The following is a 17,985-nucleotide window of genomic DNA, read 5'->3' as shown; positions in this document are numbered from 1 at the left end:
AATGGCATCAATATTATGTCTGGAAAATTGATAAGACACAATAATTTACCACAATATAATGTCCTTTTATAGATCCTTCCCTAAAGTTCACATCTTAAACAAGGAATTATGTCACTTACATATGCATATATACAATTTATAGTCCGATGAAAGCATGAAGGTCACAAATACACATCTCTCCAGCCTCAAGCACAGGTACATGAAGGCACAAACCAAACTTGAAATCACAAAGTGGATACATTGTAACACAGGTCCCAGAATTGTACTTTGAAGAGATAATGTGCAAATTGGTGACTCCATTTTCTTGACATGACACAAAAACTCCACTAGCTTTCGAGGGTTCACAATAGACAAGTCTGAGGTCATAGTTTGTGCCCTGTGAGCTCTTCCAGCTTTTCGAATCTTGTCTCGAGCTCCTTCACCTTGCAACTCAATGTTGTCTGCCAACCACTGGGGCAATGATTTATACAGCCACTGACAGCTGGAGTAGGATAGGCCCTAATATCAGAAAGCCTAATCTTGCACAATACTTTGTCCACATAATTTCCCACTACTTTGTCTAGCTTCTTAAGCAGTCATCAGTTTTCCTGTATGCAATCTCCAAGGACCTGCAGATCATAAGTCAATACACTCCACTCTGTACCACTGTGTACTTTGTACATATGCAGCAACCATCCATTTTGAGTTAAATCTCAAGTCGGGTCTAATCATCCTTATATCCTGCAGCTGGTGATCGGTAATCTTGACTTCAACATGCACAAAGTTTGCGACACACAGGTCCAAGTGCTTTTTAATCGGATACTTCACTGACACCTGTCATAATTAGAAGAATGAAGGAAGTCTAGGAGTACCTAGAGGTCTTTGATGTCCTACTAAGGACGGTGCTCGGTGGAGAACAGATTGAGCCAATTTGCCTATTCGGCAAGTGTGCTGTATCATGGAGATTGCCCTTTCGAATCATTCATCAAGGGGGCTAGCAGTTCATGACTTTCCATTCTTGTTGTTTCCTTTTGGTTTCATGCAGTTGTTGCTGCATCCACCACTGGCTATAGTGCCTTGGTTTTATTCACACTATTTAGCATGAAAGAGATCAAATGATCAACAAAAAGAAGAGGGGCTTTTCCACTAAACGATGCTTTTGACAAACTTCATTTGCATTAGTTATTAAACTTACATTACGATAATGATGTTGCCTTTGTTTAGATGGTATAAAAGCTAGAGCCAATCTGGCTGTTCTCCTGACTGGGAGTTGTTCAATCGAAGGAAATCTCTATAATGTTTTTTTTTCTTAATTTCTGCATGCTTATTTTTTGTTCAGCTTGTCAGTACTGATCAGACCTTTGTTTTAGCTGAGAAGTGAGAATAGAACAAACATCTCATGACAAGGAAAAGAATTTAGTAAATTTGGAGGCTCAGTCAGATGATTGAGACTTACATCTTGTGTTTAGGTACATACAAGTCCAACAAGTCTTGCAAGATGGTTCATAAATCATGGATCAACCTCCACACCAGAGATTTAATAAGTCCCACAAAATTATACATGAGGTGACCGCAGTACTAGCGAGAGAGAGAGAGAGAGAGAGAGAGAGAGAGAGAGAGAGAGAGAGAGAGAGAGAGAGAGAGAGAGAGAGAGAGAGAGAGCACCTGGCCTGCAAAGGTAAGAGTCTCTTTACTGCTGTTCATGGACTATATTCCAAGTGTTAGCTGTAAATTTTGAATTTTGATGAGTATTCCCTTTTCCTTGATCATTTCTAAATGCAGAACATGTTGACAAGGATGGATAACGAGAGAAGATCGACCATGAAACATTATGGCTAAAGAGAGGTACTACGTGGATATAACAGCACAAGCAGGCTGTCAACCGAAGTTGGATGAGAACAAGCTTAAGTTACTGCACATGAAAGAATTGTAAGATTTTAAGATATTGTCACCTGATCAGAATGTCCTGGGAAACTTATTTATAAGGAAATATATGCTTCTGAAGAAGAAAATCAACGAATATGAGAAAAAGCTTAAGTTGCTCACTCTTCCTCCCCCTCTTCCTCCTCTTCTTCCTCCTCCTGTATGCTGGTTGGCCTAATATTGATGGTATCACATCATCACCAGAGCCAGCTGACGAGGAAGATTAAGTAGAGGAAAGTAATTATGGGGAGATGATTAGCTAGGAAGTGGCCATTCCATCGCTAATCATTTCAATAACAGCGAGAAGCCTTTAATTCATGAAGAGCATAAAGGATGTCTCTTGATGGTGCAGTCTTTATCCGCGACAAGAAAAAACAACAGAAACGATGGATTTGCATTTTCATGAGTTGAAGTTAGACTTATTAGGGCTGTTATGCGTGCGAGTCCATGATGTGCTTGAGATAAATCAAAGACAGCTGACAGCTTCTTCTCATTGTGCCGTGGCAGTAATGAGTGTGCTTACATGATCATGTAATTCCATGTTTGTGTTGTTTAGTCTTATGAATTTCCAACTCTTAAATTCTTCTCTTGATTGAGTGTACGATGGTAAAACTTTTTTCTATAAAGGACTAGATCAGAGATCCTGACAAAAAATGGCCCCTATAATGCCTCACTGAATCAGGGGGAAACTGTGAATCATTTTTGACGACTTGAGAATCGGAGAGATCGAACTGATACCATGGTGGAAGATAACAATTCAGTGTTTGAGGAAATTAATTGGAGTCAACATACTGTTGCATTGGCGGTATATCTCTCAAAAGAGATGGAAATGTTTGGACCATGAAGCTTGGAATTATTGGGGGGAAAAATTCACGCTGCAAAAGCCATTGAGCCATTGTGTTACAAAGCAAAAGACCTGGAGAAAGCATTTCAGCACGGTAGATGTGATTGAGAAAAGAATTTCTCATACAGGAATTGCCTACGACAGACAAAGTTAAGATCACTCGACAAGTTAAATACATATACTTTGTAATTTTGTCAAGAAGAAATTCATAAACATACTGCCCAAGCTAACGTGTCTAACTCAAGTAGAAAAGGTCTTCCTAACATATAATGAGGATCTCCCTAAAAACATCATCCTTTACCATATTGAAGCTAAGTGCACAAAAATTTACCCTAAAAGCTTAAACTATCAAAATATGCCGATCGAGGTTTATCATCTTGTGTTTAGGTAGATAGGTAGATGCAAGTCCTCTCCCTCATCTATATATAAGAGGACTAAAATACTAGAGAGAGAGCTCCTAAGCCTGCAAAGGTAAGAGTAAAACTTTCACTCTCTCTTCTGTTTCATCATATTATCCCTTGGTTTTTTAATGGGAAAAGTGTAAAAAAAGTCTTAAACCTTTTGTTTTTATGCCAATTTAGTCTTAAACCTTTTTTGTGCCAATTTAGTCCTTTCCGGTCAATTTTGGCCAAATTTTGCTATCTGAACGCCGGCCGGCTGACTTGGCCTGATCAGCGCTGACGTGGACAATTTTTAATCATATTTTAATATTTTTTTTCTTTTTTTTTTTCTTCTCCTCTTCTTCCTCCAACCGGTCGCCAGACCTCGGCGACTGGCCAAAGGCAACGGCCAACATGCCTATCTTCAAATTATTGGCCAACGTGCCTATTCACTTCTCATGCATCCAACGTATGCACAAGAGAAAAACCAACCATACAAAGCACAAATTTCAAATCAACGAAGCATGATATGACAATATGATAGCCCACTTGAAATAGCAAGGTACTATGGTCCTAGTATTAAATCCGAACAAACATCACTCTCCCAAAAAGAAAAGGAAAGATTACCAATATGAGGAACTGCTCCAGCATGCTTCCGGGGTGGGGAAGAGTACCTCAGACAAGAGAAGCGCAAAAGAGAAGTCCAATCACATAGCTTTGGCAAAGTACCTGGCAAAAGATCTATCGGACATAGCCGGTCCTTCAAAACTTGTTGGTGAGAGCAAACCTCCTATTGGCTATAGCTAAAGGTGTCAAACAGGTGGGTCAGGTCGAGTTTAGGTCAGGTCATTAATGAGTCGACCCAAATTGACCCATTAACCCATTTAAGTCTAATGTAAATCTTTCGACCCATACCTAACCCGACCCGACCCATATTAATAAAATATTTTCATATTTTTAGGAAAACTTATTCTTATGTTTTTTTTAAAATATTATATTACTAAAAAACTTCCAATCTTATTTCTTATATATATATATATTATTATTTTTAAAATGGTATTGCTAAAATAGTTTTATATAACACAAATTTAATGGACAATTTTTATGATTTTTAAAATAATTAAAATTCGAATTTTAATTATTTTTATTTTAAAAATATATTTTTCTTTTTCTTTTTCTTTTTTTCTTTTTGGTTCTTCATCTTCTTTGGCTGGCCGCCAGCCACGACGACGGTTGGCGGCCGACCACGGGCGAGCCTCGAGCTCGCTCGAAGCCGCAACCTCGAGGCTCGCTAGATCGGCGAGGCCGAAGCCTCACCCGACGCCGGTGAGCTCGAGTCTCGCCATATCGGCGAGGCCTCCGCCTTGCTAGATCCGGGCGAGCTCGAGCTCGCCCCTTGCCGGATCTAGTGAGACTCATCGGCATCGGGTGAGCTCGAGCTCACACCTCGCCGGATCTGGCAAGGCTCGAGCCTCGCCCAACGCCGGCGAGTTCGAGTCTCGCCAGATCGGTGAGGTTCGAGCCTCGCCGAGCGTTGGTGAGGCCTCTACCTCGCCTTATCCGGCGAGCTTGAGGCTCGCCTGGCTGGTCGCCGGCCATTGTCGTGCCAGGAACCGGAGAAAGAAGAAAGAAAGAAAATTAAAAATTAAAATAAAAAATAATTATAATTTTGGTATTTATAAAAAATATTTTTATAAAGTTAAAGAGATAAGAAAAGAGTCTCTCTTAAGACTCACTTAAAACCAAACCGATTTAAGACTCATTTAAGACTCACTTAAAACCCACTTAAAATTCACCCATCAAAGTAAACCCATTTAACTACTTTTTGTCAAAAACAAGTAACCCATATATAACCCATTTATGATTTAAATGGGTCATATATGGGTCTAAGAACATTTTGACACCTCTAGCTATAGCCATGTTGACAAATTTATCTAGCCATGGAAAGTAGTCGTCGTGAACATTCCTACTAGACGGGTGGTATGTTGGTGAGAGTAGATCCGAGTCGAGGGACGAGCTGACGAGAAGAGGCTTCAATCCTGTGAGGGTTCGCTGGCTTTGGAGTTGCCGGGTCACATGTGGTGGAATTTAATAAAGGTTGGCCTGGCTTGCACAATGCCATGTCGTTGGAGAAGTTTTACGAAGCAGATCGTAGTGGGCGCAAGGATTGGCTGCCAAGGGTACCTAAAAAAAAGAGTACCCATGGGTTGCCCATGATGATGGTTACATTTCAATTAGTATTGTTTGGGAGCACTCACGCCAGATGGGGGACCTGCAAACCATTGTGGAGATCATGGAGGAAAAGGCTCGTAAGCAAGATAGGCTTCTATCTAATTTGACAAACATAGTAGAGGTGAAGAATAAGTACATGCAGGAGATCCAAGAAAGGTTTTGTGAGACATCAAAGTCTCCGAATGTCATCATGATAGAGAAGGGTAAGCTTCATAAATCTTATAATGAAGGTTGCTTCACCAATATTGTGCACTTAGGCCATGTTTGGTAACCATCCAAACAGGGCCAAATTCTAATTTTTTGTTCCTGGAATCAGTTTTGGCCTAGAATCGCGTTTGGTAAAATTTTTATTTTCGGGAACATATTGGGAATAGAATCAAGAACAAAAAGAAAGTTGATTCTTGTTCCGGGAACGAATTTGAAAATCAAAATCAAGAACCCTCCTTCTTCCCTTCGGCCATCTCGCGACCGCCGCATGCCACCATCCGCCATCCGTCGCCGCCGGCCCGCCAGTCCGGCGAGCTCGCCGGGCTGGGCAAGCCTCACGACGCCCAGCCCCGAGGCTTGCCCAGCCCCACCGGTGGCCAGGCGAGGCTCGCCTAGCCCCGCCGGTGGCTTGGCAGGCCTCACCCAGCCCCAGCGAGGTCGGCCTGGCCACCGGCGGGGCTCGGTGAGCCTCGCCCAGCTGCCGGCGAGGCTCGGCCGACAAGGGCTGGCGACGCTCCGGTGAGGTCGCCGGCCACAAGAAAGAAGAAGAAGATGAGAAAAAGGAAAAAAAATGAAAAGAAAAGGAAAAAATGAAAAAGAACAGAAAAAAAGTAAAAAAATTATTTAAAAATTAAAAAAAAAAATTGATTTGGAACAAAATTAATGAGCACGGTACCAAATGCAATTCTATTCCAGAATCAGAAATTTTGAACAGTTACCAAACGGCATAAAATGCTTAGAATCAGTTCCCGGGAACGGAATAAAAAAAAATCAGTTTTGATCGGAATCTACTCCCGGAAACAGAATCGTTACCAAACGCGCCCTTATCATTTTGATTTTGACTATCAATGAGCCTCGTGACAATAGACCAATTTTTTCAATCAAATTGTATCATGTGAGCGGATTAAATGCCGTATTCGTGATTAGGAGAATGGAACAATTATATCTAGGATTATATAATGGGAGACAACCAAAATCATATCTCATTAATGGGTTCAAGAATACATCGCCTTGTTGTCTGAAATTAGAGGGACCAATGAAGATACCAAGAGATGCATTATGCAAGCAAATGCACGACAAGTTCACATTTAAACTTTCAAATAAAAAAACTATTTCTTTTTAAGAAAATATATTTCTATTTTTGTGATCTGTTCACCCAACTTCGTGAATGGAACGCGGTAGCCTTGAGGAGTGTATCTCCGAGTGTGCAATAGTAGTTGTATAATGACAGCAAGTTGAGGATCCTGTCTGGACGAAACATGCACCTGGATTATCCTCTTATCCTTCTTTCTGTACTGGAGGCACTTGCTGAAGAAGCTGGCAACACAATCGTGTAGCGGCGACCGATCCAGTTGAGGAGCGAGAACACGTTGAGGATCCCCTCAACACTTAACCTGCACATCATTTGTCCTTTATGTGTACCACCTTCCTACTCATCCCTTCTACGTGCACTCCTATGTATACCACCGCCCCGACAACAACGATCCACACCAGCGTAGCTCGAAGACTTGAGATTAAGACACTTCGAACTCTCTGGCAGGAGAAAGGCGATACGCAGAGGAGTGGTGGCGCAACGATGAAGCGGCCGTCTTCCTCTCTCTCTCTCTCTGCAAAAAAATCAAGCCTCCCTATTTTGCCTTTCCTCAAACGAATATATATAATCCCATTTGGAGTCCGCTGGGGGGAGAGAGAAGGGGTTAAAGAGACAAGCTATAGGTGTGGAAGAGATCTTGGACGGGAGAGGCTCTATGTAGCACCGACTTTGACACACGACACGACACGACACGACACGCCGACACGTTACTTCTCAAAAAATAGAGAATTTCAACACATTCCGACACGTTATATATTAAATATATATTTTCATATATAAATGCAAAAATAAATAATAAAAGAGCATAGAATTAATTAATACTAAAAATATCAATTCAACATTTGTTAATATCATTCATTATTTTAATTTGACAAAAATTGAATAAGAAATTCAAAAATTGCAAACACAAAAGAGTAAATTTGAAGGAACATGTCATGTTTACTTACACTTGTCGGAAATTAGTGAGATTTTTTATAATCCCAGACAGAGTTCGGAGTTCATGATATAGACTAGCTTGGAGCTCTGCAAAACAAGGTTCGAGAAAATTGAAAATCTAGGACAAGAACTCTCAAAGTACGACCTAAAGAAAAGAAAATAACTAAATTCGCCATGGAAAATGTAAGAAATAACTCACAAGCTAATGACATAAACCAAAAGAGATAACTCATAGGTGACATCTGCAAGAGGCGAAAAGAAGCAAAAAAAAAAAAAAAAAAATTACAACTTTAAGTCCACTGGAGCTGCGGAGCGACGCCGGCGAGAAGAGGGGCATTCCATCGTCACTCATGGGAATGTCAAAACTTATAAGTGAGAAACTTAAGAGTGAGAATTTTTTTCTTTCCCCTTTATTTTTGTTATTTTTATTATTTTCATATATTTATATTTTGACCCCTCAAGTATTGAAAAGTTTTAAAATTGACCCCATGCGTGTGTCAAAATCGCGTGTCGGAATTTTGGACTCGCATATCGAAGCATGTCAGGAAGAGTTTATCACGTGTCGGATTTCTCAACACTTGTTGACCGCGTGTCGGAACGTGTCGGAACGTGTCAAAGTGTATTGGGCACGTGTCGGAATGTCAGACACGACACAAAGGCTTTTGAAAAGTGTTGAACTTCTTAAGAGAGGCTAAGACAGCCCCTCACGCATGGGAGGCAAGAGGGCACTTATGTCCGACGGAGGGGCCTTATGGGGAAGGGCCCAGCCCGATGGTCAGCTTGTATTCCGTCGAAGTTCATATGCTATACCGTCTTGTTTGACAGAGCAGGAGACTCCATGTCATTGAGTGGCATAAAGATGTCTAAGGCTGGCTTAGGATCACTTGCTCAAGCTACTTGATAGGCCCAATTTCACTACAGACTAGACGAAGCTTGCAACGTTAGCAATGGTATCTCTATTTCTTAACTCATTCGTACATTAAAATCTCCATTCTAATAGCAGGTCCTACTTTTTCCTTTATCGGATCTTCCAACTTGTCAATTACCGATGAGACCACTCGAAGGAACGGGATAAGTTAATTGGATCAGGAGACCTTTGCGCCAATCTTCACGGACCTCCTACGAAATCCAAACCTCGGTTGATTCTTTGTGTCCTCGGTCTGCCGAGTCAGTGAAGAGCGAACTTAGATTTGGAAGAAGGTGCTTCTAAGATGACAAAATAGTCTTGAACTATAGATTTTAAAAATACGAGAGCTTGAAAAGCTTTATCCATTAGCTACCCTTTTGCAGGACCAAGTCAGGATGAGCAAGGGGTAGTTGAACTACGTGAAGATCAAAGTCGGCCCGAATCCGAAATTGGACCAAAGTGGCCATCTTTTAGATATATACAATGTGGTTTCAACGTGTTTCTGGGACTACAATATAATCTAAGTATGAAGCAACTGGAGATCATGGGTACATATTCGGTCCTCTGTTGTTGGTCTTTACATAGATGCAAGGTCATACGCATCACCTGTTTTCAGGCAAGTACTACAGCATATTATAGTGCTAGTGCTAATTTCAGAATAATCTCGGTATCATTGCGCAAGAACATAATCTTATGTCTGTCCAAATTTGTTGATCGCTATCTCCTAAAGGTTCTTTAGTGTGCTGGCACTTTGCACATTAAGAGAGGTTTATTCTAGTTAATCCTTGCCACCTTAGCTAGCATTGAACATCCAGAAAAGTTTTGGGGTCTGATAAGCAATTATGACAGAACATCTTAGCTAGGCCCCATGTAAAAGCAAAAATTCTGTTTCCTAGAATGGAGTGGTTAAGCCATTCTGCTTACTAAGAGTAGAGTTGTCATCAGGGACCGTGAAGACCATAAGGGTAAAGTAGATCCTTTCTTCCATGTGCTTTTTCGTTTTGGGTATTTTGAAGGGAGAAAATACAAAGCAATCGCACGCGTAAGTCGATGTATGAACCCCGTTCTCGCAAATAGCAGTTTCTTGATTGATCCACAACCTATTAGGAAGGAGAGATGACCTCAATCGAAGACGAGTTGGATGAAAATCTTGTCATAGCCAAAATTTCGGCCCTTTCTCGTATGGATATCTCTATAACTTCCGACAAACAAAGAAACGCGATAGTTTGCAACTCAGAGTTATCTTGGTATCAGATACTTAGAGAAGATGTGCAAGATTGTCAATTTATCAGAGTTTTGAATCTCCCGGACGACAAGCTCAATTGGCCGTCATGCTTTAAAACGATAATCCAGTTCATTGCTAGAAGAAATACGACAGGACCTATAACACAAAAACTGATCATAAGAAAATAGCTATCGCCTGATAAACATCCAATTTCCTTGCTAGAAGTAGAATCATGTCCCGTACTGGTCGTCTGTCGCCTTCGCCCTTTTTTGTCTTACTCGAACAAGGTCTTTACCAGTATATATCATTTACAGATGCACACGAGGAACGACAATTGTCTTTTAGTCATTCGACTAGTTTGAAAATCTACACTTAAAATTGGAGGACTTGCTCTCAACTGTTTGGCTCACGTAGTAAGAATTGCAAGTCAATTTACCTACACCATGAAGCATGGTCATCTAACAACCGGAACGAATTTATTCCCGTACAACCAAAAGAATGCAGAAGACATAGCTAAAGGAGAGAAATTTTACGCATAACGATAACCCAGCCACATTAATCATCAGGTTGACATACACAATGACAAGAGAAAAAAGGAAAAGAAAACTCAAGATTGATGACCATTCACTATACTTACAAGATCACAAACACAAACCATTAGCAACCTGTGCAGTGTGTACAGCGTGTTAACGGGACGCAAACACAATGTCGTCACTCTGAGAAACAACTCACACTTCTGCCAGTTCTCATGGAGGTGACAGGCTGCTAAAGATGCGCTTCAAACTTGGACAAGCTGCACGCAATCTCCCCATGCTCACTGAGGAAATCTGCATGTCGATATACACGAAAGGTAACAGCTTGATGAGTGAAGTTACCATTATGATACAAACAGATTTAACGTATCTTTTTCAAAAAAAGATAAAAAGAACTCTGCTTGCCTGCGGACAATAGCGAACATCAAGGGTCTCCAGTGTCATACATCGTGACACAGCAGCTTCGAGTGCTTCTTCAGTGATGTTGCATGACTAATCAAAGCCCCACAAGAAATGAAGAAACCAATCAGAACAGAAGAATTTGACAATATATATCAACATCCAAACATATAATGAACAACTAGCAATTATCTTTATCCTTTATCTTGGAAAGTGTAAACCAAGATCCAATTTCCAAAGGAAGAAATTTTAGGAAGACATTCCCACCACAAGGGGCCAACAAAAATAAGAACTGAACAGCTTCTTCTTCTGCTTCTTCTTCTTCCTTTCATTTAAAAAATGAGGCAATATGCATGCTTGAAGAAACATGGAGAAGGAAGACAATATACATACCTGAAGAAATAGGCTTGTCAATTTTGGACATTCAAGCCTCAATGTTTCCAAACTGCAGCAATTACTGAACGAACGAACAAAACAGCATTAGCCAGTCGAAAATTGATGCGCAATAGGCAAATAACGAAAAGGAAACTCAGTACCTTAAGTTTAGAAGGCACAAGTTCGAACAAGCAATGTCGACTTCCTTCAGATTGTTGGATAAAGATAAGTTCAGCGACGATAAGTGATAACAGCGAGCCAGCAGTGGAATAAAAACCTTCCTGATATTTGGACAGCCTACGCAATTAAGATTTTGCAGCAAACGGTTGGGCAGCTCAGGCAGTTCCAGCGAATTATTGCTCTCTGACACTTCATTCACACAACTGGCACTAGACGACAGAGAGATATCCCCAGGGAAACCCCAATTCAAATCATGCATATTGATGCATCCGTTTAAGCTAACATGAGTCAGATGTGTACAGCAAGAAAGAAGCTCCTCTATGGCAGACTGAGAAAAAGGCCCATAAGACAAGTCCAATTCTCGGAGGCTTGGCAAAGCTCCATGCATGTAGAGAGGCTCCAATGAAGAATCGGTAAGGTACTTGCATGCTTGCAATTTCAACACCTTAAATTGGAAAAGGAGGGCAAGGACAAGTCAGCATAGGCAATGAGAACTTAAAACGTTATAAGAGCAACAGTCCCATAATATAAACCATGTCAAGAACCTTTAAATAGAAATGAGGAAATGTTTGAAAATACCCAAGCAAGATGTTCAATTTCAACCCCTCATCACCTCAGTTTTTATTGGGATCAAGTAGAGGCAAGTCAAAACCCAAAATTATAATGAATAAAAAAAACAATAATAAAAACAAATGACGGACCTTTAAGTTTTGCCCTTGTTGTTCAAAAAGACAAAAAAAAAGTTTTGCCCTTCATTTCAGTTTACATTAGAGTATAACCTACATAATCTAATTCAACCCAGTATTCATTTCCTTCAACCCTCTTTTTCACAGAGCTTTAGTGCCTTCCCAGCACATCTTAACTCAATCATTCAGAAGCTCAACCTCTGACCCAATTTGACGCAGGAATAATTTGAATCAGAGATAAATAATCCAAGGGAACACAAATTTGAAGATAATTTCAGTATTCTTATTGATATACTTCAAATCAAAGGTGAATAATTCCAAGTGAACACAAATTTGAAAATAACTTCAGCATTCTTATTGACGTACATAAGCTAACTAAGTGGCACTAATAATCAAAATATTCATGGCAAAAAGTCAATGATACAAGTGATTGGTCAAAGAAAACTTCAGTTCAAATGGAGTTGTAAAAGCCAGTGACAATGTCACAAGCACTGGAGCTTACAACCCAAACAGCAAATAGCATCAAGGAGAAGGCTGAATCCACTAAAAATCTGACAAACTAATAGCAAGAAAATTGTGTTCCACAAAAACTGGTAGTAGTGCATGTTCACGATGTATACAATTATGGTGACATACCTTTAAATGCAAACAGGACTCAAAGACGGGAACCAAGTTTGTCAAAAAGGTGTATGATAAGTCGAGCATGGTTAAGTGTGGAAGCCAGCAAAGAGAATAAAGCCCATCAGAACCAACAGACGGGCATGACATCAAGATTAATGACTCAATCAGAGGACAAGATGTGGCTGTCGCAGACAAGCAGTCATCCCTAAGTCGGCTGCACAAGTCAAAAAATGAAGCGTCAGCTTGATATGAGAAGACTGGAGCTCAGGAGAATGGAAAGAAAGCGTAACCTGCAAAAGGAAGCATCTAGAGATGTTAGAAGAGGACAGTTGATGGAAGCTTCTGCCAGTACCCCACAACCTTTCAACTCCAGTAACACCATTTTTGGTGCTTCAATTGTGAGTTCACTCAATTTAGGACATATCCCAAGATTCAGCGATCCAAGTCCAACCTGAGGTGGGGGGAAGAAAACCCAAGTAAGCTTGGTTGAGGACACCTTAATGTGAAATTGGTGCTAAGTGATTCATATGATCATATATTTCCCAATGTCCTAACTACCGCCATCAGCAACAGCAAGTCTGCTGGTTCAATGGAGATAGTTCGATTCAAGCCTAAAATAAAAAAATTCCAGGCACGCGGCAACAAATATGATAACTCTCCAGGAATCGAGTGCAAGTAACATATATTGGTATCTCGGACTAAAAAGGTTCTCATTTTTTAGAAGGTTTTAAAAGGGTAGAATTATTAACTCAAAAAAGACAATAAGAAACCGTCGCGATTCACTAAACCATAAAACAGACAACTTGTCACTTACTGGGCAAAAATGGGCCTTTTCTAAGTGATCACACCCATCTAAACAAACTTGCTGAAGATTGGGACAGGTGAGGTCAAGAGTTGTAATTCCCCTGCACTCGGAAAGGGACAGACTGACTAAAGAAGTACTGCAGAATCGCACAGTCGTCAAGCTCTGCAAAACAAAGTAAACTCTTAACATCAGTAAGAGCATGACACCACCTCTGTGCCATTACTGAATTTTTAAATTTACTCAGCAATATCATTAAAGGAGATGACTATAGTAGAAACTAGTAACCCCAAATCGAAGCTTAAATCACAGACCTCACAATTATCAAGGACTAAGGACTTCAAAAGAGGGCATCCACCACCATCATTGAAAACTTCACATATAGAATCTGTCAGCGACTCACAGGCTGTTAGGTCCACTTCTTGCAGAGACTGGCACTGTAATGCTAACGTGGTCAGACTCTCCTGTTTTTGCAAAGCTAATTTCTGCATGCACATAAGAAGTATAAGAATCTTTTCTGTTGCATAATCACTAAAGATCAGATACTGTGGATCCTCCTTTCACAGACAAACATACTTGAAGTGAATTTGATGTGATATTAATACGATGGAGGGCACCGCAGTTAGACACCATTATGGATGATAGCATGAGAGTTCGTAAATTCAAATCGGCAAACCTGCAAAATGAAATCCCAGAAAGTGTTTCAGGTCTCATGCACGCATGCACAAAATCACACACGCACAGAGCGAATCTGGAATAAGAAGAATGCCATTGGATTTCAACAATGGTATATGAGACAAAGCAAAGACCATACTTGCGACAATGCACCAATCTTATATTCTGTAAGCGCGGAAGATCCAAAGATACAGATGTCAAGAGGCTGCAATTGTCCAGCTCCAAAACCTGCAGAAAATCTCAACTTGAGCTTGTTCAGACTATTGGCCAAAAAAAGAGAGCTTAGTTCAGACTAATTACAGTAGGCTCTCATAGAAATCCAACTTGATGAGATAATCATTTCAAACCTCTAGCATATAGCTATGCGAAATTGCAGCCATTGAAGCTGAAGTTATGCCCTCACAGTTGTCAAGCTTTAGAACTGTCAACATCGGAAGCCTAACAGACTGCACAGAAAAAGAGCATTTGAGAAATACGCTTTTGCCACTTCTACAAGAAAAACATTTACTTACATACGATTTACCTCAAGTGAAATGTTTGGGCAGTATGATGCATTGAGAACATGGAGATTAGCACAAGTAAGAGCTATCTCACGTAATGTTTCATCACTAACACATGAACAGTTTGACATGTCCAAAGACTCCAACAGTGGGCATGATATTGCGGCTGATCGAATTGCAGCATCTGAAAGCTTATGACAAGAGCCTATATCAAGGTCACGCAAAAGGGGGCAGCTGAGCTGAGCCTGGGCCATATTACTGCGCTTCAAAGATAAGGTCTCAAGTTGAGGACACCTGCAATAACAACGTCTCAGGTGCACTTCAACCCAGAGAAAGATTCCAATAGAATGGCCAATTTATAAATTGCTTCACCTGACAGATATTCGCATGACGCGACATTTGATCAATTGAAGATGACGCAACCTGTCATGGTTTATAGGTATCTCTTGGATGCCATTACCAAGGGTGGCATCAGTGACATTCAGACTCTTCAACAAATTACACTCTGATAAGGCATAAAAAAATGTATCCCCTAGCTGTCCTTTCCCCAAGGTCAAAGTCTCCAGATATCTTAATGCCATAAAAAAAAAACAGTAGCAATTAGATCACAGCTGTGATGGAAGCAGGAAAAAATCAATAAATATAAACATTAACCACCTCAGCAATGACACAGCCTTCATAACAAGCAAATGAATTGCAGAAGCACCAGTTATATTGACTTCAGCAGCTTTTGGATACCGCCGGCACATGTCCTCAACTACAAATGATATAATTAACAATTAATCAAGCAGAAGAACCAATATAATATTCCTATCTAAAAAGAAGAATCTTAAGCACATCCATCCCAATCAATATTCTCAACTCCTGAGCTAAGAACCAAGAAATGGAGATAGGGAGATTGGAGGTTAAATGAATTATTCAGGGCACATCACATAAAGTTGGGATGATTGAATGAAAACTGAATACATTGAGCAAGCTTCCCTTTCCAAACTGAGGAAAAATATGAGGCAGTAACATCACATTCTAGATACCATTGAACCAACAAGAAATCCAACCTTGTTTAGCTTTTACAGTCACAAATTTAAACACAAGATATGTTTACAAGAAAACTCAATGAGCAGGAAGGCCATTTAAGATAAAACACTCCGTGTGTAAATTAAGTCAATTCAAATGACAATCTACAGACCAAACATTAGACCAAACATTACTATCTATGACCAGTACCTTAGTTAATAATTGCATATAATCTGAATGAAAACAATCAAACCATCTGTTCCTGGCAGGCCATTACTTTAAGTGTGTAATCCAGTTGTGTCTTGTTTGATGTGAAAAGGGAAGAGCCCTATTGTCTCACCACTATTACCGTGCAACTTTCCAAAATTATTGGCCATTTAGCAAGTACTCTAATCTTAACCCCTATATCATTCCAACTTTCCTTGCGACACCTTTATATGCTCAAGCCTTTATCCAAAACAAAAATCAAAATAAAAATAAAAATGCAAATGAGAATTTCTTTCTGTATCTCTCCTCTGAAGACAATAAGTAGCCGGAAATTAAATTGATAACCTACCAGGCATATTTGCTCAGACTAATTTCCTCTATCAAGTGCATCGACTTTAATTCCTGACCACCAGCTAAACCAAGAATAATCTAAAATATGATCTTAGCATTTTGAAACTCACATTGCTCAATTGATATGTTCCGGTTCTCAAAATTTAAGCATTTCCAAAAGTCTTCATGTGTACTAGCCACTCGCCACTGTTTGCAGACTAGTGCAGCCCGACAAAGATCCATATGATTCAAGAAAGAGAATACCTGGCACCAAAGTTATAGCAAGAAATCATACTGTCAAAAGAACCCGAAGCAAAGAAATTAGAGGCTTAAACAAATATGAGATTCCTAGTACCATGTGTAATAGGTCGTCAGTCAGATCCATCCTCACTTCTATATCTTCTGTTTTTGCTTCACCATCAATATCACTGACATTATCTATCCCATCCCTAGATTCTATATGATAAGCATAATCAATCATATCCAACATAGAAGTTGGGTAAAGCGATTCATTTTTTAAAGCTGAAGCTGAAGAGTCCCGATACATATTGAAATGCCTGTCTGAATAAATATGTGAACTGCCTGCATTAGCAGAGCATGCTGTTGCAGAATTACTCTCCCTGCAAACAACAGAAAACGAGATACGATCACAAAAAGGCAACGCGGACTTGAAAATGTCTTGTCACACATTCTGCAAATGCAGAATAGATATCACATATTACAATTGACAACCATAAGGGATGGCAATCAGAGCTCATGGTCAGCAATTGTCATCACAACCTCACGTAATTTCACGTTTTAAGAACAAGACGTAAGTCAAAGTATTCTTAATGTTGGTCAGAGTCCAATCCAACAAGATGAAGCAGACTTATCTAGGACAAGGCCTCTAACAAAAGCCTCTGCACGTGTGAGCTGGAGGATACGTAATGAATGTAGCAATATGATTGGCGTTGTTCCATTTCAGCAGCCAACAAAATATCAGATTTTTTGCGACATTTTCATGATTTGGGAACGGACATATGGATTTGAGGAATGATTTTCGAAAGCAACTCAAAACCGTTTCGCAGAAGCCCACGATTGACAATCCACAAAAAGAGAGTTCGATGCCAAGCAAGAAGGAGAACTGCATGCAAAAGTGGCGCCGAATCCATAATGCTTCTAGTGAAACCAACATTAATGCTGCCAGGCTCACCTTCTTCCAAGAGTCACGAATAGGCGAAGCATATAAACTATTCGCAGGACCTCAGTCGGATGATGTGCCATTCTCTCGAAAGTGAAAACAAGTTGGGACTCATGCTCCTGGGTTTCACAAACATGTCTAATTGTGGCAATAAAGCCACCATCATACGGAAGCACAAACCAAAATCACTTTTTGCATGCCCGTCACTAAATGTTCCCGAACAATCATCAAGAACTCATCAAGTAGTCTCGTAGCGCACACAGCCACGCAAGCAAATATGTAAAGAAGCTGTCCCCTGATCTAATAACTCAATCCGCAACATGGAGCAAACTAAAAACCAAATGGTCAAAAACCGACCACAAACCCGCATCACTCCGAACAATTAAGCAATCACCTCACCTGGTATCAGCATGAACCTTGGCACGCTTGTGGTGCCAATCGTGATCCCGCTCCGCCGCCGCCGCCGCCGCACCCGACACAGAACCCGAGCTCTCCCCGGCCGCGCGCCCCGAGCTCCGCCCAAGCCCTCGCCCCTCCCGAGCCCGTCCGCCGCCGCCGCCCCCACCAAAACATCCGGATCCTCAGCGCCGCTCATCGCCATCTCCATCTCCTGGAACATCGTCATTTGCTCCTCGAATTCGCCCTCCGCGAACCCTAGCCTCACCGCCAGGTCGGCGAACTCGTCCCCGCCCTCGGAATCGGCCTCGCCGTCCGAATTCCAAGCCCGCGCCGCCGAAGACTTGGCCTCGCCCCCCAT

At 40.8% G+C, this 17,985-nt stretch overlaps 1 protein-coding gene across 1 annotated transcript; it reads right to left on the bottom strand.

Annotated features, from left to right (window-relative positions):
- Window positions 1–10,236: 10,236 nt before the first annotated feature.
- On the bottom strand, window positions 10,237–17,754 carry LOC104437930 (F-box/LRR-repeat protein 15). The gene is made up of 17 exons (XM_010050978.3): window positions 17,628–17,754; window positions 16,404–16,668; window positions 16,180–16,312; window positions 15,155–15,254; window positions 14,870–15,067; window positions 14,521–14,791; window positions 14,345–14,443; window positions 14,137–14,225; window positions 13,899–13,998; window positions 13,637–13,807; window positions 13,335–13,487; window positions 12,811–12,971; window positions 12,536–12,734; window positions 11,195–11,658; window positions 11,052–11,115; window positions 10,665–10,751; window positions 10,237–10,553 (listed from the first exon to the last, which is right to left on the bottom strand). Exons 2-17 carry the CDS (start codon window positions 16,593–16,595, stop codon window positions 10,473–10,475), a joined length of 2,562 nt encoding a protein of 853 aa, XP_010049280.2. The 5' UTR covers window positions 16,596–16,668; window positions 17,628–17,754; the 3' UTR covers window positions 10,237–10,472.
- Between the last annotated feature and the right edge of the window lie 231 nt (window positions 17,755–17,985).

This window comes from Eucalyptus grandis, chromosome 3, assembly GCF_016545825.1.
Source record: "Eucalyptus grandis isolate ANBG69807.140 chromosome 3, ASM1654582v1, whole genome shotgun sequence".
Lineage (NCBI taxonomy): Eukaryota > Viridiplantae > Streptophyta > Magnoliopsida > Myrtales > Myrtaceae > Eucalyptus > Eucalyptus grandis.
The sequence above is the reverse complement of the archived record's forward strand: the minus strand, read 5'-3'. Positions and strand labels throughout refer to the sequence as shown.